Source organism: Scyliorhinus torazame, chromosome 10 (assembly GCF_047496885.1).
Source record: "Scyliorhinus torazame isolate Kashiwa2021f chromosome 10, sScyTor2.1, whole genome shotgun sequence".
Classification (NCBI taxonomy): Eukaryota; Metazoa; Chordata; class Chondrichthyes; order Carcharhiniformes; family Scyliorhinidae; genus Scyliorhinus; species Scyliorhinus torazame.
In genome coordinates, this window is record NC_092716.1 from 90,820,465 (window position 1) to 90,845,814 (window position 25,350).

The following is a 25,350-nucleotide window of genomic DNA, read 5'->3' on the forward strand; positions in this document are numbered from 1 at the left end:
GTAGGAACAAGAAAAATCTGGTTGTGCCTGTGTAAGGCTGTGTAAGACATGATATGCTGTTTGGACCTTTTATAAAACCTGTTCCTGTGAAGCCAGACCATCCCCATCCACTCCCCCGCCACCCCAACCTGAACTCTTGGCCTTCTAGCTCGCTTCCCCACCCGATACTCTCTGCGAGCTCATCTGGTCTGGGACCCACAATCTGCTGCCCACCCGTCTCTCTTCCTGCGACCTCCCCTCTCCCGACCCATGCTAGCTGACATCGTAAATCATTCCCTCGCCTCGGGTACTGCCCAACTCACTTTCACAACTATCATTACAGACCCCCCCTCCCCCTCAATAAGACCACCCTCAACATCGTCTGTTGTGTTGGCCAATGGACAAAGGACCCACCCCCAACTTCTCTTCCCTCTTCAAAATCCTTGAAAGTGTTGCTACTTCCCAAATCTCTGATTGTTTGTCCTGAAAATCCTTGTTTTAATCCCTCCAATCAGAGTTCCAACCCAACCACAGCACAAAAATGTCCCCAACCAAAGTCAAAAATGTCATTCAGAGTATTACTGCGGTATCTCATCCCATCTCAGTTTTCTCAACTTCTTTGCAGCATTCAAGGATTTTGAAGAGGGCAGCATGGTAGCACAGTGGTTAGCACACAGCACACCGGTTAGCACGGTAGCACAGTGGTTAGCACAGTTGCTTCACTGCTCCAGGGTCACAGGTTCGATTCTCGACTTGGGTCACTGTCTGTGCGGCGTCTGTACGTTCTCCCCGTGTTTGCGTGGGTTTCCTCCGGGTGCTCCCAATTCCTCCAAAGTGCAAACTCCATGCAGACAGTCACCCAAGGCCAGAATTGACTCAGGTCCCTGGCGCTGTGAGGCAGCAGTGCTAACCACCGTACCACATCTGACACTCAGGCCATTGAAATATTGTTTACAGAGTTTCCCAAGGATCTCTTCCTTCAGTCTCTCGCCAGATGTGGAGTCAGTTTCTATATGTACAGTGTTTTTTAAAAAACATTTTACTAAAGTATTTGTAATTTTATAATAATAACAACAACAGAAAAGAAAGCAAATCCAATTATAAACGTAATACATACATCATTTCCATCCCTAACGAGTCCTTCCTACCCTTAACAGAAAATAGCCTACCATCATGTGTGCCCGGTGAACTACCTCAAGTCTGGCACATGATGAGGATGTGTTAACTCTGCTCAAAGCATCCGCCCACAGACCCGTCTCTATCTCTCCCCCTAGCTCATCTTCCCCCTTGCCCTTTAGCTCCTCTATGTGAGTTATATGTACAGTGATGACATTCAACTCTACCTTTCACTAACTGCCATGACTCCACAGTTGCCTCTGTTATGCTTCTTGTCCAATGTCTTCTTTTAATGAACTCCAATTTTCCCCAGTGAAACATTGGAAGACTCCTGTCACCATCTTGGGACTCCCCCACAAACCTTTGCCAATGACGGCACCATACGCCCCAGTCACGGTCTTGGCTGAACCAGATTAGTTACTATTGCATCCTATTAAATTCAGAGTTGAGTTTCTAACTCTATATCCACCCCATCACAAGGATCCCCTGGTTCCTCCTCTGTAACATCAACCCTTTCTGCAGCTATGACAGATCAGTGGAAAAAAAGAAAAGGTTTCCATTTCCACAGCACATTTCAAGACCCCCAGATGTTGAGGTGTATTCATTGATATAATTTAGGAAACACAACATCCAAGCAAATTCCACAAACAGCAATGTGATCATGATCAGATATCTGCTTTTGTGATGTTGGTTGAGGGATAAAAGTTGGCTTTGTGCCAACGGATTTTAACATCCATCTGAGCAAACAGATGTGGCTTTTATTTCACCTCCGTTAGTGCAGCACTCCCTCAGTACTGCACTGGAATGTCAGGCTTGAGCTTTGTACTCAGGCCTGGAGTGGGACTTGAACCCAGAACCTTGAGGCTCAGAGGTTAGAGTGATAGCAACTGAGACACAGCTGATACAATTGAGATCCTCATCCATAACTTTAACTATGACAATGGTCTCCTGACTGGCCACCCATCATATATCTTGCCTAAACCACAGCTCAATCAAAACTCTTCTGTGCATATCGTATCCCTTCCTTGCTGGTCTATGTTGACTTCAAGTTGATCAGAATCGGCATGGATAATGTAAGGCGCAGGTGGATGAAACAATAGTAAGGTGAGGAAACAAGAACCAAAGAATACCTGATTTGACTTTCCCATTTGTAGATATTGCTGATATGGACAGACCTGTAATGCTGGTTACAATTACAGACATAATGATGATTAACCATGTTAGAGCTGTAATAGAAGTAAACAAAACCAAAATGATTAGCATTTCCACCACCACTGGAAAATAGCCAGGACTTCATACTTAAATGTTTGTGTGACTGTATCTAGAACTAGAAAAGGTCACCAGGTCCATAAATTTTCAGTGCATGATTTGACTGATTTCCCTTTGACACGCGTGAGGAATAGGACCAATTGAAAATTGTTTGGAAAGAGAGATCACTCCACACGACAACATTCTGGGTACAAAATTATATCTTTATTTTGTGCCAAGGCTAATATATTAAGTTATGTATATGTATGTAATTCCTCTTAGTGAGTCAGTGCCATAGAAGAAGCTGATAGGGTGAAATGAAGCAGGATTGTAGGGATGTTAGCACAGACCAGTTGGGCAGAATGGCCTGTTTCTGTGCAACTAAATCTATGTAAGATTTCTGTCTTGCAAGAAACATTTATGTCCATGGATTTCTACCGGTATTAATTCGAAAATAAAAATTCTCAGCGATCTTCAGAAAAAGAAGTTGTGATGGGGCCACATGAATTTTAAACCAACGGAATTTCAATATTTTCTCTCCGATGCAAGTTGAAATTATTCATTCAAACTAAACAGGTAGTAATAATTTAGGAAAAGCTGTATAGTATACAGGAAAAAAATCAGCATCAGAAATTGTGGCAATGCGGGCTATTTAGTTGACTTAAATAGCAATCAATGCTTTAAATTAAAGAGTGATTGCGAATCAAACAGGGACTCCTTCAGCCAATATAACAACTAAAGCAGATGGAGGCTGCTGGTTGAATGATCAGTTTCTTGCTGTCTTGGGCACAGCATGGAAGCAGGATGTGAGAAGTGGCCAGGAGATAGTTTTTGACAAAAGAACTGATGTTAACCCTCTTGTCTAAGATATAATGACTCGGGTTGTCTTGGAGATGGCCGTGACCTTGTCTCTCCCAGATTCTGCCCTGTCTTTTTCTAAAATGTGTTCTCAGTGTGTCAGCAGCCCCAGCAAGACACATTTATTGTTTGTCTCTTGTTGCCCTGAGTAGGTAATGGTGGCACTCCTCCTCAAGAGGTGGAGCTCTCAAGCTGAAGGAGCTCTGACAAAAATACAATGGGCTGGATTCTCCATAGCCTGATGCCGAAATCGTGATCGCCGATCGGGCGGAGAATGGATTCTGACGCCAGAATCGGGGCCGGCGTCGGTCCGCCATGCTCCACCCCCTCCAATCTGGCGTCAGCTTTGGTGCGTCACCGGCAGGGCCCACCTACGATGCTCCGCCCCCGAAGGGCCGGGTTCCCGTCGGCGCGGGCCACGCGTGGTCCCAGCGGTTGGGAACCCAGCGTGTCGGCTGTGGACAGCGTTCAGCACCGCCACACTCGGCCGGGATCCGTGCCGCTGGCCGGGGGGGCTTCTGCTAGGGCTGGGGCGACTGGTGGGGGGTTGGCCAGGGGCTGGTCTTTGGGGTCGTGGTTGGCGGATTAGGGTTCAGCAAGGCCGGCACCATGTTTTACAGCACAACCGGTGCAGGCACAGCATGGGACCCGGCCATTCTCCGGCACGATCTGCAGGAGTTCCGCTCGGCGCCGGTGCTAGCCCGTCACCAGTACCAGACTCAGTGAGTGGTTTGCGTTGATCTTCCCGTTGTGAATCTCCCGTGGATTCTTCTTTCACGCCGGCACGTAGCCTCAGAATTGGAGAATCCAGCCCAATGGCGTTGGTAGACAGGGGCAGTTCGATATTGCGTTCGGGAGGCTGACAACCCTGATTAAGCTCATACAAGATGCCACCTTAAGGACAGGTCCTTACAAACCCAGTTTCAATTGAGAGCTGTCTTTATATGTCCAGGTCATCAGAGAACCAAACGCAGCCACTGCACAACATAGCAACTTGAAACTAGGTTCCAGTTCCCATAGAGAACGCTGCAGTATTGATCCATGAGAAGGGTGGCATGCAGTGGCACAGAGGGTAACCCTCCTAAGCTACAGCCTCATGCAGCACCAGCTCTAAATCTGTAGCCCTCAATCAGTGAGTCGAATGCTATGTCGCACACTTGTGATTTCTTCACTCTTCATTTTTGCCAGCCACTTCTTAAACTGTCCTTTCAGCCCTGGCAAAAGTTACTGGTGGATTCAGCTTTTTATCCTCAACTGATTATGATGCACCTCTTAACTTTCCGTAGAACTCACAGAATACCTACAGTGCAGAATGTGGCCATTCAGCTCATTGAGTCTGCACTGACCCTTGGAATGAGTACCCTACCTAGACCCACTCCCCTGCCTTATACCGTTAACCCTGTAAAGCCCTTTATTGCAAACCCCATTTAAAACCAGTGTATGCAGGGGCATTACAGTTGAGTTCAGTCCTCTCTGAACACATGCACATTTCTCTCTGCAGTTTGTGAATGACAATTAGTAGGGGGGATCCTAACTGATATTTCCCTCTTAAATGCAGGGTCACTGAGGACACAATCAGCTAATACAGACAGCAGGGACCACTACCCAACCCATCACCCAATTTATTTACCCAGTGGCTTTTCACTAGGACATTGTACAGACGGACTTTGTAAAGAAAAGAAAGTGAATAATACTCAGTGTATGTTGTGTTTACATCACAATACTTACTCCAGACTTCCCTTCTCTTTAATTGTTTTTAGTTCCTAAAACATGGCAGACCTAGTTGTATTGTTTTAATCCTTTTCATTAGTACAATTTAAAAAATTTTTAGATTATCCAATTATTTTTTTCCCAATTAAGGGGCAATTTAGCATGGCCAATCCATCTACCCTGCACATCTTTGGGTTGTAGGGGTCAAACTCACACAGACACTGGGAGAATGTGCAAACTCCACATGGATACTGACCCGGGGACGGGATCGAACCTGGGTCCTCGGCGCCGTGAGGCAGCAGTGCCAACCACTGCACCACTGTGTCGCCCTTTTTCATCAGTACAATAAATTAGGATTTTCATTAATAGCTTTTAAATGAACATGGAAGTACAACAAATTTCGAAGTTTACAAATGCACCTTTACCTATTCCAGCCTGTGCAGTAATCCATGACAATCGCAAATACAAAATAACACCCCAGATATTTAACATACATCGAATCTAGGTAAATGGAAAAACAAGCAATAATTACTGTACATGCATTAAGGAAGGTACTTAGTATTACCTATTAAAGGAAAGGCCTCCTTTAGTAGATATGTGTAAAGCTCTTAGAATTATAGAATAATGTAATGGCCCTCTCCATGCAACTCCTTAAAGGATCTGCCCAGCTGGTCCCGCTTCCATGCCCTGTAAATTTATCTGCCAAATAATTATCTTATCCCTTTTGAAACACACATTTGAATTTACCTCCACCAAACTCTCAGAGAGTGCATTTCAGATCCTAACCATTCACTACATAAGAAGGTTTTCATGTTGATGTTTCTTTCCGTAACAGCCTCCCCGAACAGGCGCCAGAATGTGGCGACTAGGGGCTTTTCACAGTAACTTCATTTGAAGCCTACTTGTGACAATAAGCGATTTTCATTCTTTTCATTCATTCTTTTGCCAATCACCTTAAATCAGTGTCCTCGGATTCTCAAATAAAGTCAAAATGCAGGTCTGGCAGCATTTGTGGAGACGGAAACAAAATTATCATTGCATTCAATACGACTCTTCTTCCGGGGAGGTGAGAGAGGTGGATCTGTGGGGATCCTTTGAGCAGAGTCAACGCCTACTCACCATGTGCCAGGCTCAGCCAGATACAATTCAAGGTGGTACACCGGGCGCATTACGATGGCCCGGATGAGCAAGTTTTGTGGGATAGAGGACAGGTGTGCGAGGTGTGCGGGAGGGCCAGCAAAGCATGTCCATATGTTTTGGGCATGCCCGAAGCTTAGGGGATTCTGGCAGGGATTGACTGAGTTCATATCCACAGTGCTTAAAAACAAGGGTGGTGCCGAGTCCAGAGGTAGTGATTTTTGGAGTGTCGGAAGATCCGGGAATCCAGGGGGCGAGAGAGGCCGACATCTTGGCCTTTGTCTCTTTGGTAGCCCGGAGACGATATTGCTAGCGTGGAGGGACTCGAAAACCTCCAAAATCAGAGATCTGAGTTAGCGACATGGCCGGCTTTCTCAGACTTGAGAAAATTAAGTTTGCCTTATGGGGGTCAATGCTAGGGTTCGGCCGGAGGTGGCTGCCATTTGTTGACTTCTTCGGGGAAAACTGTCAGCAGAGGCAACAAGAAAAGGAAGGAAGGGGGAGGGGTGGTCGGTAGGCTATTTTCTGTTTAAGGTAGGTGGGATTTGTTAGGGATGGAGATTTATGCACTATGTTTATATTTGTATTTGTACTGTTTACTGTTATTATTATAAAATTATAAATACCTTAATAAAATGTTTTACGAATGACTCTTCTTCCAAACTCGGTTTGAGAACACGGGTTCTCAACTCTTCCACCAATGGGGACTGTTTCTCACTATCTACTCTGTCCAGACCTCCCATAAGTTTGAACACCTCCAGCAAATCGCCTCTGAAATCTCTTTCTCTAAAGAGATGAACGCTAGAGGGGAGGTGAAAATAACTGCCCTTGAAATCAAGGCAGCAATTGAGCGAGTGTGGCCCAAGCAAAATTGGAGTAAATGGGAATCAGTGGGGCAAACTCTCCGCTGATTGTGGTCATACCTAGTGGGGCAGACCATGATGACACTTGGATCTTCAGCATAGGGAGGGGACAACTGAAAGGAAAACATCCTGAACTATCCTCAGGCATTCCACAACTACATTTGCAAGGGCAAAGTCTTGAAACTGATGAACGGCAAGTACTTTTTGTTTTACTCGTCCATGGGATGGTGATGGCAAGGCCAGCATTTATTATTCATCTCTAATCTAATTGCTCTTGAGAAAGAGGTGGTGAGCCACCTTCTTGAACCGCTACAGTCCATGTGGTGTAGGAAGGGACTTCCAGCATTTGTGCAACACAGCTGATATAGTTCCAAGTCAGGGTGGTGTGTGGCTTCAAAGGGAATGTGTTGGTGATGTCCTTCTAGGTGGTAGTGGTCACTGGTTTGCGTGGTGCTATCAAAGGAACTTTGATGAGTTGCTGCAGTGAAAACTGCTCCACTGTGCAGACTGAGTGAAAGTTTACAGTGGTGGATGAAGTGCAGGAAGAGCAGGTTGCTTTGCCCTGGATGGTGCTGAGCTGGACTATGGTTGGAGCTTCACTCACTCAGGCAAGTGGAGAGCATTCCATCACACTCCTGACTTGTGCCTCAAAGGCTTCGGGTAGTAAGAGGGTAATCTGCTTGTTGCAGAACTCCCAGACTCTGAGCTGCTCTTGTAGCCACAGTATTTACATTGCTGCTTCAGATAAGTTTCCAGTCAATAGTAACTCCCAGGATGTGGATAGTGGGGACTTCAGCAATGACAATGACTTTGAATGTCATGAGGTGATGGTTAGTTTCTCCCTTGTTGAGCATGGTTATTGGCAGGCACTGGTATGGTGCGAATGTTACTTGCTACTTATCAGCCCAAGCCTAAATGTTGTCCAGGTCTTGCTGCATGCAATGAGGTACAATGCAAGATAAGAGCTCATGCCTTTGTTTTGTAATATATTGGCATGGAGAGAGGACTGGCTAACTCGTAGAAAATAGAGAGTTGGGATAATTGGATCATTTTCAGGTTGGGAAACTGGAACTGTCACAGGGGTGCTGGGGGCTCAATTATGTACATCATCTTATTTATATCATATTAATGACTTGGTTGAAGGGACTGAATGAACTGTAGCCAAAATTGCAGACAATGCAAAGATAGGTTTAAAGAAAATTAAGTGGAAGATAAAAGTGTCTGCTAAGGGATGTAGACGAGAGGGCAAAATTGGGCAGATGCAATATAAATGTGGGAAAATGTGAGATTGCCCACTTTGGCAAGAGGAACAGAAAAGCACAATAGTATTTAAATGGAAAGAGACTGCAGAACTCTGTTGTATCAAGGGATCTTGGTATCAGTGTACGTTATTCACAAAATTCTAGGTACAGGATGTAATTAAGGCGGCGACGTTGGCTTTTATTGCAAAGACGGTGGAATATGAAAGGAGCAAAGTCTTGTCCCAACTGTGTAAGAGCATTGATGAAACCTTTTGTGGAGCCTTCCCCAGATTCTCATTGACCTTCAATGTTTCTAGGGTTCTCTGGTGTCACACCTAGTCAATTGCTGCCTGACATCAGAGATACGACTTGCCACTTATCAGCCCATGCCTGAATGTTGTCCAGGTCTTGATGCATGTGGCCATGGACTGCTTCATTATCTTTAAACAGGAGTAAGGAAAAAGTATTCTTCAAAAAAATCATGTCTTCTCTTCCAGTTTATCGGAGATAACTTTACAGATTTCCCCCTATTACTGGACACTGGATACATTAAGTAACGGCCGTAAGATTTATCAACTGTATAAAATGTGATCTGGTGTCATCAAGACAGCCAAATTACTCACAATGGAGTATTGATGACCAGAAACTAACTGACAGTCAAGAAAAATTGATCTAGAACAAATAACTCCTCAGTTCACTTTTTTTATCGAGCACAATGGTGCAGGAAATAAGTTGGACGTACCATTACACCTTTTATCCAGCCAAACCGGACAGGTTCTTCAGCAAGCTTACTGCCCGTCAATTGTATCGCCCTTTCTTCTTTGCCAAGTTCACCATCAGGTCTATTCTCATACAGTGGGGGTGGATGTTGTCCCATATCCTGAAAGGTTGTACAGTAACTTTAATAATATGGGAACACGGATTAACCAGGTTTCATCAGTGTACATCTGGTAGTGAAATGAGTGAGGTGCAAGCACAGAATTCTGCGCCCACTCTATATATATAAGAAACAAAACATAGCTGCAGAGGCTGAAAACCAGTAACGTGGCCAGAAAATGCTGTTCTGAGAAAGTTCCAACCCAAAATATTAATTTGATGATTCTTTTCAAATGGTTTCTGAACAATGCATTTCAGGCATTGCATTTTTATTCCCCTCTCATTTATACATGTGGATTCATACATACTCTCCATTCATATGATGGCAACTTATTTGGAAATACACACTGTCTATTTTTTAAAAAGATATAAGGCGGCCACCTGTCACGGTCATGTTCACAGCTCTCCTCATGACTCATTCTCTGACTAACTGAAAGAAATAAAGGTTCGGCGAAAGGTCTTCCAGGCTCGAAAGGTTAACTGTTCTCTTTCCACAGATGCGGTCAGACCAGCTGAGATTTTCCAGCAATTTCTGTTTTTGTTTCAGATTCCAGCATCTGCACTAATTTGCTTTTATCTTTGAATTTATACAGAGCCTTTCACATCCCCAGATGTCCCCAAAGTATCTCACAACCAATAAGTTACTTTTGAAAACGGCCTGAGAATGGCTGGGTCCCCGACCGCGCATGCGCACGGCTGATGACCTGCAGTGGTTGCTCCGTAAAGCATGGCGTCGGCGGTGCGCTGACCCGACCTGCAAACTGTGACCCCACAGCCCACCCCCATCAGTCCCCCAGCTCTCGCTGAAGGCCCCTCGGCCAGCAGCACGATCCCGGCCGAGTGTGGCGCCGCTGGACACAGTCCGCAGCCGCCACGCCGTGTTCGCGATTTCTGTGAGGACATATGTTCCGCGCCGTCGGGAACTCGGCTCATTGGGGGCGGAGCACCGAGTGGGCTGGCTGATGAGGCACCAACGGCATTGCGCCTGCGCATGGCGCACGTCACAAACCGGCTGCACCGTACTGCTAACTTCTAGGATTTGCAAGGAGACCATTATAGTGTCTGTAGTTGAAAAATCTCCGATCGTTTTCAGCCAGACAGAACCATGTTTACATTATGACCACCCCAAGAACCAGAGCCCCCTTCCCATAGTCAGGAATTTAAACATTAACCTTTCTTCTTTTTCGAACACAAGTTCTGTTCTGTTATTTCTGTCCCGGTTCTCCCAAGAGTTCTGCCTTTGTTAGAACTGGGAATTCTGCCCTTAAATTAGGGCAGCACGGTGGCACAGTGGTTAGCACTGCTGCCTCACAGCACTAGGGACCCGGGTTCAATTCCGGCCTCGGGTGACTGTAGAGATTGCACTTTCTCCCCGTGTCTGCGCGAGTTTTCTACAGGTGCTCCGGTTTCCTCCCACAGTCCAAAGGTTAGGTGGATTGGCCATACTAAATTGCCCCTTAGTGTCATAGAATCATAGAAGTTTACAGCATGGAAACAGGCCCTTCGGCCTAACCAGTCCATGCCGCCCAGTTTTTACCATTAAGCTAGTCCCAGTTGCCCGCACTTGGCCCATAACCCTCTATACCCATCTTACCCATGTATCTATCTAAATGCTTTTTAAAAGACACAATTGTACCCGCCTCTACTACTACCTCTTGCAGCACATTCCAGACACTCACTACCCTCGGAGTGAAGAAATTGCCCCTCTGGGCCCTTCTGAATCTCTCCCCTCTCACCTTAAACCTATGCCCTCTAGTTTTAGACTCCCCTACCTTTGGGAAAAGATGTTGACTATCTACCTTATCTATGCCCCTCATTATTTTATAGATCTCTATAAGATCACCCCTAAGCCTCCTACTCTCCAGGGAAAAAAGTCCCAGTCTATCCAGCCTCTCCTTATAACTCGAACCATCAAGTCCCGGTAACATCCTAGTAAATCTTTTCTGCACTCTTTCTAGTTTAATAATATCCTTTCTATAATAGGGTGACCAGAACTGCACACAGTATTCCAAGTGTGGCCGTACCAATGTCTTGTACAACTTCAACAAAACGTCCCAACTCCTGTATTCAATGTTCTGACCAATGAAACCAAGCATGCCGAATGCCTTCTTCACCACCCTGTCCACCTGCGACTCCACCTTCAAGGAGCTATGAACCTGTACTCCTAGATCTCTTTGTTCTATAACTCTCCCCAACGCCATACCATTAACGGAGTAGGTCCTGGCCTGATTCGATCTGCCAAAATGCATCACCTCACATTTATTTAAATTAAACTCCATCTGCCATTCGTCGGCCCACTGGCCTAATTGATCAAGATCCCGTTGCAATCCTAGATAACCTTCTTCACTATCCACTGTGCCAGCAATCTTGGTGTCATCTGCAAACTTACTAACCATGCCTCCTAAATTCTCATCCAAATCATTAATATAAATCACAAATGACAGTGGACCCAGCACCGATCCCTGAGGCACACCACTGGTCACAGGCCTCCAGTTTGAAAAACAACCCTCTACAACCACCCTCTGTCTTCTGTCGTCCAGCCAATTTTGAATCCAATTGGCAACCTCACCCTGGATCCCGTGAGCTTTAACCTTCTGCAACAACCTACCATGCGGTACCTTGTCAAAGGCTTTGCTAAAGTCCATGTAGACAACGTCTACTGCACTGCCCTCATCTACCTTCTTGGTCACCCCCTCAAAAAACTCAAGCAAATTTGTGAGACATGATTTTCCACGCACAAAGCCATGCTGACTGCCCCGAATCAGTCCTTGCCTCTCTAAATGCTTGTAGATCCTGTCTCTCAGAATACCTTCTAGCAACTTGCCTACTACAGATGTTAGGCTCACTAGGTCTGTAGTTCCCAGGCTTTTCTCTGCTGCCCTTCTTAAACAAGGGCACAACATTCGCCACTCTCCAATCTTCAGGCACCTCACCTGTGGCTGCTGATGATTCAAATATCTCTGTTCGGGGACCAGCAATTTCCTCCCTAGCCTCCCACAACATCCTGGGATACATTTCATCAGGTCCCGGGGATTTATCTACCTTGATGCGCTTTAAGACTTCCAGCACCTCCTCCTCTGTAATATGCACACTTCTAAAGACACACTATTTATTTCCCTTAGTTTCCTAACATCCATGCCTTTCTCCACCGTGAATACCGCTGAGAAATATTCATTCAGGATCTCACCCAACTCTTGTGGCTCTGCACATAGATGTCCTTGTTGATCCTTAAGAGGCCCTACTCTGTCCCTAGTTACTCTTTTTCCCTTTATGTATCTGTAGAAGCTCTCTGGATTCTCCTTTGCATTATTTGCCAAAGCAATTTCATGTCCCCTTTTTGCCCTCCTGATTTCCCTCTTAACTCTATTTCGACAATCTCTATACTCTTCAAGGGATCCACTTGATCCCAGTTGTTTATGTACGTCATATGCCTCCTTCTTCTTTTTGACCAGAGTCTCAATATCTCGAGTCATCCAGGGTTCCCTACTTCTACCAGCCTTGCCCTTCACTCTAAAGGGAATGTGCTTACCCTGAACCCTGGTTAACACATTTTTAAAAGCCTCCCATTTACCAGCCGTCCCTTTGCCTGCCAACAGTCTCCCCCAATCTACCTCTGAAAGTTCCTGTCTGATACCATCAAAATTGGCCTTGCCCCAATTAAGAATTTTAACTCTTGGGCCAGACCTATCATTCTCCATAGCTATCTTAAAACTAATGGAGTTATGGTCACTTGTCCCAAAGTGATCCCTCACTAACACTTCTGTCACTTGCCCTTCCTTATTTCCCAAGACGAGGTCAAGTTTTGCCCCCTCTCTAGTCGGTCCATCCACATACTGAATGAGAAATTCCTCCTGAATACACTCAATAAAGTTCCCTCCATCCAAGCCCCTAATGCTATGGCTGTCCCAGTCAATGTTGGGAAAGTTAAAGTCCCCTACTATTACCACCCTATTATTCTTGCAGCTATCTGTAATCTCCTTACATATTTGCTCCTCAATTTCCCGCTGACTATTTGGGGGCCTGTAGTACAGTCCTATCAAGGTGATCTCTCCCTTCTTATTTTTCAGTTCCACCCATATAGACTCAGTGGGCGAACCCTCGGATATATCCCCTCCTAAGTACTGCCGTGATGTTCTCCCTAATCAAAAACGCCACTCCCCCTCCTCTCTTACCTCCTGTTCTATCCTTTCTATAGCATCTATACCCCGGAACATTGAGCTGCCAGTCCTGCCCCTCCCTTAGCCATGTTTCAGTCATAGCTATAATATCCCAGTCCCATGTGCCCATCCATGCCCTGAGTTCATCCGCTTTGCCCGTCAGGCCCCTTGCATTTAAATAAATGCAGTTTAATGTAGACTTCCCTTGCTCTCTGCCCTGCTTTCTCTGGTCATGCTTTACACACTCTCCCTTCCTGCCTTTTGTTTCCGTCCCCACTGACTTCCTACATCGGTTCCCATCCCCCTGCCACATTAGTTTAAACCCTCCCCAACTGCACTAGCAAACACACCCCCGAGAACATTGGTTCCGGTCCCACCCAGATGCAGACCGTCCGATTTGTACAGGTCCCACCTCCCCCAGAACCGGTCCCAATGTCCCAGGAATTTGAAACACTCCCTCTTGCACCATCTCTCAAGCCACGTATTCATCCTAGCTATCCTGTCATTCCTACTCTGACTATCACGTGTCACTGGTAGCAATCCTGAGATTACTACCTTTGAGGTCCTACTTTTTAGTTTAACTCCTAACTCCCTAAATTCAGCTTGTAGGACCTCATCCCGTTTTTTACCTATATCGTTGGTGCCTATATGCACCACGACAGCTGGCTGTTCACCCTCCCCCTCCAGAATGCCCTGCAGCCGCTCCGAGACATCCTTGACCCTTGCACCAGGGAGGCAACATACCAACCTGGATTCTCGTTTGCGTCCGCAGAAACGCCTGTCTATTCCCCTTACAATTGAATCCCCTATCACTATAGCTCTGCCACTCTTTTTCCCGCCCTTCTGTGCAGCAGAGCCAGCCACGGTGCCATGAACCTGGCTGCTGCCACCTTCCCCTGGTGAGCCATCTCCCCCAACAGTTTCCAAAACGGTAAATCTGTTTTGGAGGGAGATGACCGCAGGGGATCCCTGCACTGCCTTCCTACTCTTCCTCTGTCTGTTGGTCACCCATTCCCTATCTGCCTCAGTAATTTTAATCTGCGGTGTGACCAACTCACTGAATGTGCTATCCACAACTTCCTCAGCATCGCGGATGCTCCAAAGTGAATCCATCCGCAGCTCCAGAGCCGTCAAGCGGTCTAACAGGAGCTGCAGTTGGACACACTTCTTGCAGATGAAGGAGTCAGGGACACCAGAAGGGTCCCTGACTTGCCACATCTCACAAGAGGAGCATGACACGGGTCTGAGCTCTCCTGCCATGACTTAAACCTGAAGTTAAATTTGAACTACACTACACAGCTAAGAGAAAGTCAAAGAGAGAAAAATCACTTACCAGTCACAAGCCAATCACTTACCTGCTGGCTGTGATGCAATTGCTCCCGAGACTCCCTCACAGGTCTGCTTCTCTGCACCTCCTTAAGATGAGCACCAAATTCCCTTAACTAGTTAATTAATTTACTTAATTAATTGGATTTTTTTTTTTTGGAAACTCAACCCCAAACACCAAACTCCAAAAAACACAGCCCTCACTCACCTCTTACCCGAACTCGGCCTTACCCAAACTCAGATACACTCTTCCAGCACTCCTTTTCTACAGGCACTTCAGCCACACCTTTTGTATCCTTCCTGATTTACAGTCAGCCAATAGGCCTGCTCCCGAAACGGAACTCCCGAAACTAACAGCTGACCTGCAATGGTAAGGAGGTTTTTGAACAGTACTTACCTCTCCCAGGCCGCGAACTTTTAAACTCTCCGCTCTGACGCGCAGCTCCCGCGCTTTTTAAATCTCCCGCGCTGTTTTCAATGTCCCGGCTCTCTCTCTCTCCCGCTCCCAGCTGACCTGCAAGGTAAGGAGGTTTTTAAACAGTACTTACCTCTCCCAGGCCGCGAACTTTTAAACTCTCCGCTCTGACTCGCAGCTCCCGCGCTGTCCAAAAGGGTAGGTGGGGTTATGGGGAAAGGGTGGGGGCCTGATCCTAGGTAGGGTATCCTTTCAGAGGGTTGGTGCAGGCTCAATGAGCCAAATTGTCTCCTTCTGCACTGTAGAGATTCTATTTATTCTAAATTAATTTAAATTAACGGGAAGTTAGGAGTTAAGGAAAGAATCTGTTTGTGTGAATCTGAGAAGTTGGTAGTGAGTTGCAGTGAAAGATCACAATGGGACTAAAATTAGGATTATAGATTTTAAAACTGTTTCCATGTCAAAGAAAACCATTCTAATTCATACAAAGCTGCCACTGGGTAACAGTCTCATACCAGTGACCATGCATCTCAGCATGGTTAGAAAAGAGTGGACAACCTGACCAGTGAAACACAGGGGTCTGTACTAAAGTAGAAATAAAACATTTCAATGGACTATAACGGGAAATCTGAATGACTGACGATTCAAAGACTAGCCATTAATTAAAACAGTCACAATTTACACAACAAATATATATTTTAAAGGGGGTAGGAGAGTGTAAAAGAATCCCAAAACCAGGGGAAGGGGGCAGATAAGTTTGAAATGAAACCGAATTTAAAGATGTATTTTAAGAAAGTCGACAAGAAAAGTTTGAAGCTCGTGAATTAAAGATGAACTCCTGAAAAAAAAGACTATACTGAAGTGTGCATTTTAAAATGTTAAAGGGATCAAGTTTGAAAGGTTGACCAGTCTTGTAAATGGTTTGAGTAATCGGTTTTGATTGGAAGGGAGACCGTACCCAACTCTGGAGATTAAGAAATTATGGGCTGCAGAAAGTTGCTCACCATGATATAGCAGCGGAGATCTGCCAGGGTGGGTCTGCCTCTCTCCTCCTCCCCAGGCACCCTGGTGTTGGCATAGTGCTCATAACTGGGCACTGCATCGATGGTGTTGTAGCCGAAGGTTCTCAGGTGGAAGATGTTACTTTGGGTCAGGCTGTCGTAGGTGGGCTCTGTCTGGCAGGAGCTGGGCTCTGTCTGGCAGTAGGTGAGCTCTGTCTGGCTGTAGCTGGGCTCTGCCTGGCAGTAGGTAGGCTCTGTCTGGCAGTGGCTGGGCTCTGTCTGACAGTAGGTGGGCCCTGTCTGGCAGGAGCTGGGCTCTGTCTGGCAGTAGGTGAGCTCTGTCTGGCTGTAGCTGGGCTCTGCCTGGCAGTAGGTAGGCTCTGTCTGGCAGTGGCTGGGCTCTGTCTGACAGTAGGTGGGCCCTGTCTGGCAGTCGGTGGGCTTTGTCTGGCAGTAGATGTTGTGTGTGTCATCTTCATTAGCCAGGACGGTGCTGATGGTGAAGCGGCCCTGGCAAATGCCTCTGCCACTCGAGTTCCCGGAGATTGTGGGAAGTGCCATGGGGTGGGCTCACAGCTCTGGAGGAGTCCCCACCTGGAGGTGAACCGCAAGGTTTTATATATGAGAGAGGAACCGGTGCGGACCCACAATGGACGGAAATCAAAGCGGCCCCGCAGGTCAATGCTGGCTGGAGGGAGCCAGAAGGAAGAAAGTTTATAGCAAAAGTCAGCTGCAATCTTCCATCATTCATCAAGATAAACAACTTTTACACCCATTTAATGGGTGATTAGTGCTCAAACTCGCTTTGCTCAAACTACTTCTGAGAAGAAGGGGAATAATTGCATTTACCGCCGAAGGGCATTGAAGCAATTCTGGCAGAAATCCAGAAGAGGCTGTCCACCCCTACCCCCTCATGAAAACACTGCTCAGAAAACTGGTTTGGAAAGGCAGGGGTGGGACTTTTGGGCATGGGGGTGTGGGGAACAGGGGCATAGACAGCTTCCTCAAAGTGGGGAGCACACGGTTTTAAATAAGCTCCCCCAAAGAGATAACTGCATTTCTGTAGCGCCTTTCAGGACTCTAGGTACTTCTGCAACCAATGAAGTGCCGGGTGCTATTGGTAAACACACCATCCAGTTTTTAGTTCTTTCTGCTCAGAAGGGTAGGACATGTACCAAAACCCACCACAACCTGAAGAGTCTGCAATCAAACCTCCAAGGAAATCCACAAATGCAGACTCCGGTTTTCCTAACATTGGGGAGGGGGTGGGTAACAGCTTTCCCTTTAAGAACAAATATATCCATATACAGAGAGCTCAGATGCAGGATGATAAGAGCTAACTCAAGAGTCAAGAGTCTCCCAAATGTATGCAAATTTTTACTTCCTGTGCCTGTTTGGCTGGAACCACACCACCCAAGAAGAATGCATCACAATTCAGCACAACGGACACCATATTGCATCCAACAGTAGCCCTATCAATTGGAGGTGAAGGACTGACAGTGGCTGCTTGCCTCTCGACAACCCAAATCACGGATTACTTCCGGTGCCAAGTGCTAGTGAGGATAGAAATAGGTTAGTCCAGATGCATGGAGAGATGGTGCGGGAGGGAGGGCTTTAGATTTGTGGGGCGAACAATGGGACTGTGTTTGGGGATGGTGGGACCTGTACAAGGCGGATGGGTTGCACCTGAATGAAAATAGGACCCGCGTCCTCACAGGGAGGTTTTCTTAGTGCTGTTCAGGAGGGTTTAAACTAAATTGGTAAGGGGTTGGGATCCTGAAAGAAGGTTCAGCTATGAGGAGAGGTTGGAAAGGTTTGGGATGTTTTCCTTGGAACAGAGAAGGCTGAGGGGTGACATGTTTGGATTGTGGGGCTGCCTGAAGAAATTGGGGGTACACAGGCCACAAAATATGTGGTGACTATGTTCGAGAAGTTGGCAGGGGAAGAGGGTCTTTGATCGACATCCCAAGATGGAATGAGCACACAGAGTGTTGAGGAGGAGGCTGAAGGCGGGGAGCAGCTGAGGGAGCTGGTGGTGCAGTTGCATCATTTTCAGGATAGAGAGGATTCTGTGGTGGGCGAAGGAGACCAGAGAGTGTACCTGGGAAGGAAATGTGGTGGGTATCTACCAGGACTTAGGTGCGGAGTTGGCCAAGCGGCAGGCTGGGTCCAACAGGGTGAAAGTGGCCCTTTACAAGAAAAGATTGAAGATTGAGGTGTTGTATCCCGCTCGTCTGTGGGTCACGCACCAGAATCACAAATTCTATTTTGATACGCCCGAGGAGGCGAGTAAATTTATGAGACACCATGGACTGGGGGACTTGAATTGCAGGTGAGGAGTGGTGGGGGGGGGGTGAAGGGGGGTCGGCGGTTGCCTCAAGTGGGGTCCACCATGCTAGTAGGTAGGCATGTTACTGGGAGTGAAGGGGGTGTCGATATGTGGAGGGAGTTGGGGGGATGGTTGGTTTTCTTTTTGTTTATGGGGGGTTAATGGCGCATTTGAGAAGCTTGAAGGTGAATGTGGAGTTTCTTCTTTTTTAAAAAAAAAAAAATGTATTAGGGTGTTCATAGTTTTTATAATAATGGCAACATAAACATGGTACATGAAACATTCCCATCCTTTTCCTGTGCTTCACATCCCATCCACATGAAGCCGGAGATCACCTTATTCACTCGTTTAAGAAAGGCCCTCGGGATGAAGATGGGGAGGCAATGAAAGACAAATAGGAATCTGGGGAGGACCGTAACGTGATGTTTCTTCAGGAGACGCATTTGAAGGTGGGGACCAGACGAGGTGGAGGAAGGGCTGGGTGAGGCAGGTATTTCATTTGGGGTTGGATATGAAGACGAGAGGGGTATCTGTGTTGATCAATAAGAGCGTGGCTTTTGAGTTGAGGAGTACAGTGACAGACCCTGGGGGTAGATTTGTGATGGTGAGTGAGAGGTTGGAGGAGGCACCTGTGGTGCTGTGAATGTATATGCCCCAAATTGGGACGATGCAGAGTTTTTTGCAGTGGGTTTTGGCAAATTCCGGACCTGGACACACACTGGCTGATCATGGGAGGGGAGGGGGCGGATTTTAATAAGGTGCTGGACCCTAGGTTGGACAGGTCCCTGATGGTGTCGGCCATGACAAAGGAGCTGCTGGGGTGTATGGAACGCTTGGGGTGGGGGGGGGGGGGGGGGGGAGAGAGAGAGAGACACACAGCAGTTTGAAAGGCTGAGGACGAAGGAAGTTTCATACTACTCCCGGATTGATTTCTTTGTCCTGGACAAGGTGCTGTTGGTGGGGGTGGTTGGATTGGAGTATTTGGCGATTGTGGTGTCTGACCACATGCCACATTGGATGGAATTGAGGATGGCAAAGAGGAGTCTACAACGGCTGCAGTGGATGTGGGATTATTGACGGATAAGTAGGTTTGCGGATAGGGGTGGCTATCCGGAACTATGTGGAGCAGAAAAAGACGGGTAGGTCTCCCCCCCCCGCCCCCCAAATGATCAGCTGGTGAGAGTCCAAATCCGGGATTGCTCCTAATAGCCTCTTCATGAATCCAGCATCCTCCCAATTAGGCGCATACATATTCACCAACACCACCGGAGTCCCCCGACAGCACAGTGTACTCCGCGGTCACGCCAATTTTTGGGGCCCGGAGAATGTCCGGACCGGTGACGTGCCCGATTACAGCGTGAAAGTGGATCCTCCACCACCGCCGCGATTCTGGCGCAGGGCTGTGGAGAGTCCAGCCCCCCTGCTTTTTTGTTCAGCAGTATGGCAACCCCGTCGACTTCAAGTCAAACTGAGCGGGTTCATCAACTTCTTTAAGGAATATTGTGTCATCACCGGGGGTGGGGTTCTGTTTGGGCTGGGGGTCTGGGGGGTTAAAAGTTAAACAGGAGGAACAGGCGCCGGGGTGGCAGCGGGTAGAGTGCAGGGAGTGGGGTGTAAGGATGTTGTTTGTGTCTGTTTGCTGTTGCTATGGTTGGTTTTTGTTTTTCTTCTTTGTTATGTCTATACTGGGAAAAAGCAGTCAGTGCAGGGGTCCCCTGCGGTCGTTCCCCTGAGAAACAAGTATACCGCTTTGGATACTTGTGGGGGGGGGGGGACTTACCAGGGGTAAGCCATGGGGTACGGGCCTCTGGCACGGAGTCTGTCCCTGTTGCTCAGAAGGGAAGGGGGGAGAGGAGCAGAGCATTAGTAATTGGGGACTCTATAGTCAGGGGCACAGATAGGAGATTTTGTGGGAGCGTGAGAGACTCACGTTTGGTATGTTGCCTCCCAGGTGCAAGGGTACGTGATGTCTCGGATCGTGTTTTCCGGGTCCTTAGGGGGGAGGGGGAGCAGCCCCAAGTCGTGGTCCACATTGGCACTAACGACATAGGTAGGAAAGGGGACAAGGATGTCAGGCAGGCTTTCAGGGAGCTAGGATGGAAGCTCAGAACTAGAACAAACAGAGTTGTTATCTCTGGGTTGTTGCCCGTGCCACGTGATAGTGAGATGAGGAATAGGGAGAGAGAGCATTTAAACACGTGGCTACAGGGATGGTGCAGGCGGGAGGGATTCAGATTTCTGGATAACTGGGGCTCTTTCTGGGGAAGGTGGGACCTCTACAGACAGGATGGTCTACATCTGAACCTGAGGGGCACAAATATCCTGGGGGGGAGATTTGTTAGTGCTCTTTGGGGCGGTTTAAACTAATGCAGCAGGGGCATGGGAACCTGGATTGTAGTTTTAGGGTAAGGGAGAACGAGAGTAGAGGGGTCAGGAGCACAGATTTGACGTCGCAGGAGGGGGCCAGTGTTCAGGTAGGTGGTTTGAAGTGTGTCTACTTCAATGCCAGGAGTATACGAAACAAGGTAGGGGAACTGGCAGCATGGGTTGGTACCTGGGACTTCGATGTTGTGGCCATTTCGGAGACATGGATAGAGCAGGGACAGGAATGGATGTTGCAGGTTCCGGGGTTTAGGTGTTTTAGTAAGCTCAGAGAAGGAGGCAAAAGAGGGGGAGGTGTGGCGCTAGTCAAGAGCAGTATTACGGTGGCGGAGAGGATGCTAGATGGGGACTCTTCTTCCGAGGTAGTGTGGGCTGAAGTTAGAAACAGGAAAGGAGAGGTCACCCTGTTGGGAGTTTTTTATAGGCCTCCTAATAGTTCTAGGGATGTAGAGGAAAGGATGGCGAAGATGATTCTGGATAAGAGCGAAAGTAACAGGGTAGTTATTATGGGAGACTTTAACTTTCCAAATATTGACTGGAAAAGATATAGTTCGAGTACAATAGATGGGTCGTTTTTTGTACAGTGTGTGCAGGAGGGTTTCCTGAAACAATATGTTGACAGGCCAACAAAAGGCGAGGCCACGTTGGATTTGGTTTTGGGTAATGAACCAGGCCAGGTGTTGGATTTGGAGGTAGGAGAGCACTTTGGGGACAGTGACCACAATTCGGTGACGTTTACGTTAATGATGGAAAGGGATAAGTATACACCGCAGGGCAAGAGTTACAGCTGGGGGAAGGGCAATTATGATGCCATTAGACGTGACTTGGGGGGGATAAGGTGGAGAAGTAGGCTGCAGGTGTTGGGCACACTGGACAAGTGGGGCTTGTTCAAGGATCAGCTACTGCGTGTTCTTGATAAGTATGTACCGGTCAGGCAGGGAGGAAGGCGTCGAGCGAGGGAACCGTGGTTTACCAAGGAAGTGGAATCTCTTGTTAAGAGGAAGGAGGAGGCCTATGTGAAGACGAGGTGTGAAGTTTCGGTTGGGGCGGTGGAGAGTTACAAGGTAGCGAGGAAGGATCTAAAGAGAGAGCTAAGACGAGCAAGGAGGGGACATGAGAAGTATTTGGCAGGAAGGATCAAGGAAAACCCAAAAGCTTTCTATAGGTATGTCAGGAATAAGCGAATGACTAGGGAAAGAGTAGGACCAGTCAAGCACAGGGATGGGAAATTGTGTGTGGAGTCTGAAGAGATAGGCGAGATACTAAATGAATATTTTTCGTCAGTATTCACTCAGGAAAAAGATAATGTTGTGGAGGAGAATGCTGAGCCCCAGGCTAATAGAATAGATGGCATTGAGGTACGTAGGAAAGAGGTGTTGGCAATTCTGGACAGGCTGAAAATAGATAAGTCCCCGGGACCTGATGGGATTTATCCTAGGATTCTCTGGGAGGCCAGGGGAGAGATTGCTGGACCTTTGGCTTTGATTTTTATGTCATCATTGGCTACAGGAATAGTGCCAGAGGACTGGAGGACAGCAAATGTGGTCCCTTTGTTCAAAAAGGGGAGCAGAGACAACCCCGGCAACTATAGACCGGTGAGCCTCACGTCTGTAGTGGGTAAAGTCTTGGAGGGGATTATAAGAGACAAGATTTATAATCATCTAGATAAGAATAATATGATCAGGGATAGTCAGCATGGCTTTGTGAAGGGTAGGTCATGCCTCACAAACCTTATTGAGTTCTTTGAGAAGGTGACTGAACAGGTAGATGAGGGTAGAGCAGTTGATGTGGTGTATATGGATTTCAGCAAAGCGTTTGATAACGTTCCCCACGGTAGGCTATTGCAGAAAATACGGAGGCTGGGGATTGAGGGTGATTTAGAGATGTGGATCAGAAATTGGCTAGCTGAAAGAAGACAGAGGGTGGTGGTTGATGGGAAATGTTCAGAATGGAGTACAGTCACAAGTGGAGTACCACAAGGATCTGTTCTGGGGCCGTTGCTGTTTGTCATTTTTATCAATGACCTAGAGGAAGGCGCAGAAGGGTGGGTGAGTAAATTTGCAGACGATACTAAAGTCGGTGGTGTTGTCGATAGTGTGGAAGGATGTAGCAGGTTACAGAGGGATATAGATAAGCTGCAGAGCTGGGCTGAGAGGAGGCAAATGGAGTTTAATGTAGAGAAGTGAGGTGATTCACTTTGGAAGGAATAACAGGAATGCGGAATATTTGGCTAATGGTAAAGTTCTTGAAAGTGTGGATGAGCAGAGGGATCTAGGTGTCCATGTACATAGATCCCTGAAAGTTACCACCCAGGTTGATAGGGCTGTGAAGAAGGCCTATGGAGTGTTGGCCTTTATTGGTAGAGGGATTGAGTTCCGGAGTCGGGAGGTCATGTTGCAGCTGTACAGAACTCTGGTACGGCCGCATTTGGAGTATTGCGTACAGTTCTGATCACCGCATTATAGGAAGGACGTGGAGGCTTTGGAGCGGGTGCAGAGGAGATTTACCAGGATGTTGCCTGGTATGGAGGGAAAATCTTATGAGGAAAGGCTGATGGACTAGAGGTTGTTTTCGTTGGAGAGAAGAAGGTTAAGAGGAGACTTAATAGAGGCATACAAAATGATCAGGGGGTTGGATAGGGAGAGCCTTCTCCCGCGGATACAAATGGCTAGCACGAGGGGACATAGCCTTAAACTGAGGGGTAATGGATATAGGACAGAGGTCAGAGGTAGGTTCTTTACGCAAAGAGTAGTGAGGCCGTGGAATGCCCTACCTGCTACAGTAGTGAACTCGCCAACATTGAGGGCATTTAAAAGTTTATTGGATAAACATATGGATGATAATGGCATAGTGTAGGTTAGATGGCTTTTGTTTCGGTGCAACATCGTGGGCCGAAGGGCCTGTACTGCGCTGTATTGTTCTATGTTCCATGTTTGAAAATGCCTTCAATAAAATATTTTTTACAAAAAGGGTTAGAGGGGACACGAGGAAAAACATTTTTACGCTGAGGTTGGTGTGTGTCTGGAATTCACTGTCTAAGATGGTGGTGGAAACAGAGACCATAAACTCTTTTAGAAAGTACCAGGATCTGCAACCCAAATGTTGTAGCTGGGCCATGGGCTATGTTCAGGAAGATGGCAGTAAGAAGGACACCTGGGTGCCTTTCGGTCGGCTTAATTCCATATCCTCACCAGCGGTTTTGGAGGAAATGCATGGTCATGAAGCAGTCCCTCCTAGATTTGATCCTGGATCTCCGCAGGGTTAGCTGATATCAGCCTCAGCAGTGATATGGTTTGCACAATTGTCCATGACTGGGGAGGACATTGAACAATTTCTAGCAGAGGGCAGAATCAGATTAACCTGTATTCACATCTCCACTGTCATCAGCAGACACTTCAGGCAGTTTATTATTCCAATGCCCTTATTTGCGAGATGAACAAAGGACAAACATAGGTTCACAATTCAACCCAAGTTTATTTTCAAACACAGTGAAAGTTAATGCCCCCCCAAAAAAAAATTATCCCACCTACAATATGCCCAAGATTCTAATACTACCCATGCCGATGAACTGGATTGAACGGTGGGTCTAATCCCCTTGAGTCTCGGGGTCTTCATCTGCAAAGGTGGGTCTCGCACGCTGCTTCCATCTGTCCTCGGGTCAACTGTCGAGTCTTCTCCACTGCCTCTACTCAAGAGTCTTTGCTGGGGAGGGTCTCTGGGCGTCCTGTTTTATCCCCCTTCCAGAGGTTTCTCCGGTCCTCAGCCAATGAGGTCACTGGGCGGGGGTTGCAACACCAAATGGAGTTGCCGATTGCAACTCTGCAGGACACCAGGAACTTGATATTTGAGCTTGGCTGTTTGACTTCCCATCAGGTCTGTTTGTGGTTCTGACTGTGGCTTTAAGAAACAAAGTGTCCAATTCTGTATCGGGCCTAACATTCAGGCCATTGGCCATTTTACCATAACACCATACCCCAACCCCATGGAATAACAACACTCAGACCAGTTATCAGGAGATGGACTATGCCTGTGGAACAGCATCCAAACATATAATTATTCTCACTCTTAACTGATCTAATATCATTTAAAAGTTAAGCTTCCGGATAACATTAAATGTATTTCACTCGTATTTTTTCACATCAAACTGGATAGGCATTGACACAGCTTGTAAGAAATCCAAAATGTATGAGGGGAGGGGGAAGAAAATAAAATCTAAAAGTTTGGTGACTGGGTTCACATTTCCTATTTTTTTGAACATGTGTTTGACCTTGGAGGGATTGTTTTATTGAAATGATTCCTCGGTATGGCTTTTCTAAAGGCTGACCTTTATTTCTTTATGGCTTGTTTGAGTACTTTTCCTTACTCTGTAAGGCCAGTTAGAAGAGATAAGCACAATAATCTATTATGTATCATTAGTTCTGAACCAGAGCTGATTTACATGGAACAATGTGAAAACAAACCCTGTAACCTGTGCAGTTTGCCTTTGGGAAGTCGGGGTTAACTGATTTTGTGAATTCAATGCTGCAGGGTTTTTGAACTACATATTCAAGAGTTGTAGCAATTAAGAAATGGAGCAGTGGTAATATTTCCTGTGCGCTGATTATATAGGCATCTATTTCCTTCAAGAGCTGCATAATGGCATTTAATAACAAAAATATTTTTTTTCTTCACCTGTACTAATAAAACTAAAAGATTTTTAAATACTTATGAAA

General features: G+C 46.8%; 1 protein-coding gene across 4 annotated transcripts in view; it reads right to left on the reverse strand.

The window, feature by feature from the left end:
* Positions 1 to 16,506, reverse strand: part of slc12a3 (solute carrier family 12 member 3) — a 143,158-nt gene extending 126,652 nt beyond the window's left edge. For 3 of the 4 annotated variants that reach the window (XM_072518421.1, XM_072518419.1, XM_072518418.1), the window contains exons 1-4: positions 15,931 to 16,506; positions 8,895 to 9,032; positions 5,337 to 5,412; positions 2,226 to 2,321 (exon numbers count right to left, since the gene is read on the reverse strand). In XM_072518421.1, coding sequence (XP_072374522.1) covers positions 2,226 to 2,321; positions 5,337 to 5,412; positions 8,895 to 9,032; positions 15,931 to 16,488 — 868 coding nt within the window. In that variant the 5' untranslated portion in view covers positions 16,489 to 16,506. The remainder of the gene's footprint in view (positions 1 to 2,225; positions 2,322 to 5,336; positions 5,413 to 8,894; positions 9,033 to 15,930) is intronic. The other variant, XM_072518420.1, reaches the window with a different exon arrangement.
* Positions 16,507 to 25,350: the final 8,844 nt, after the last annotated feature.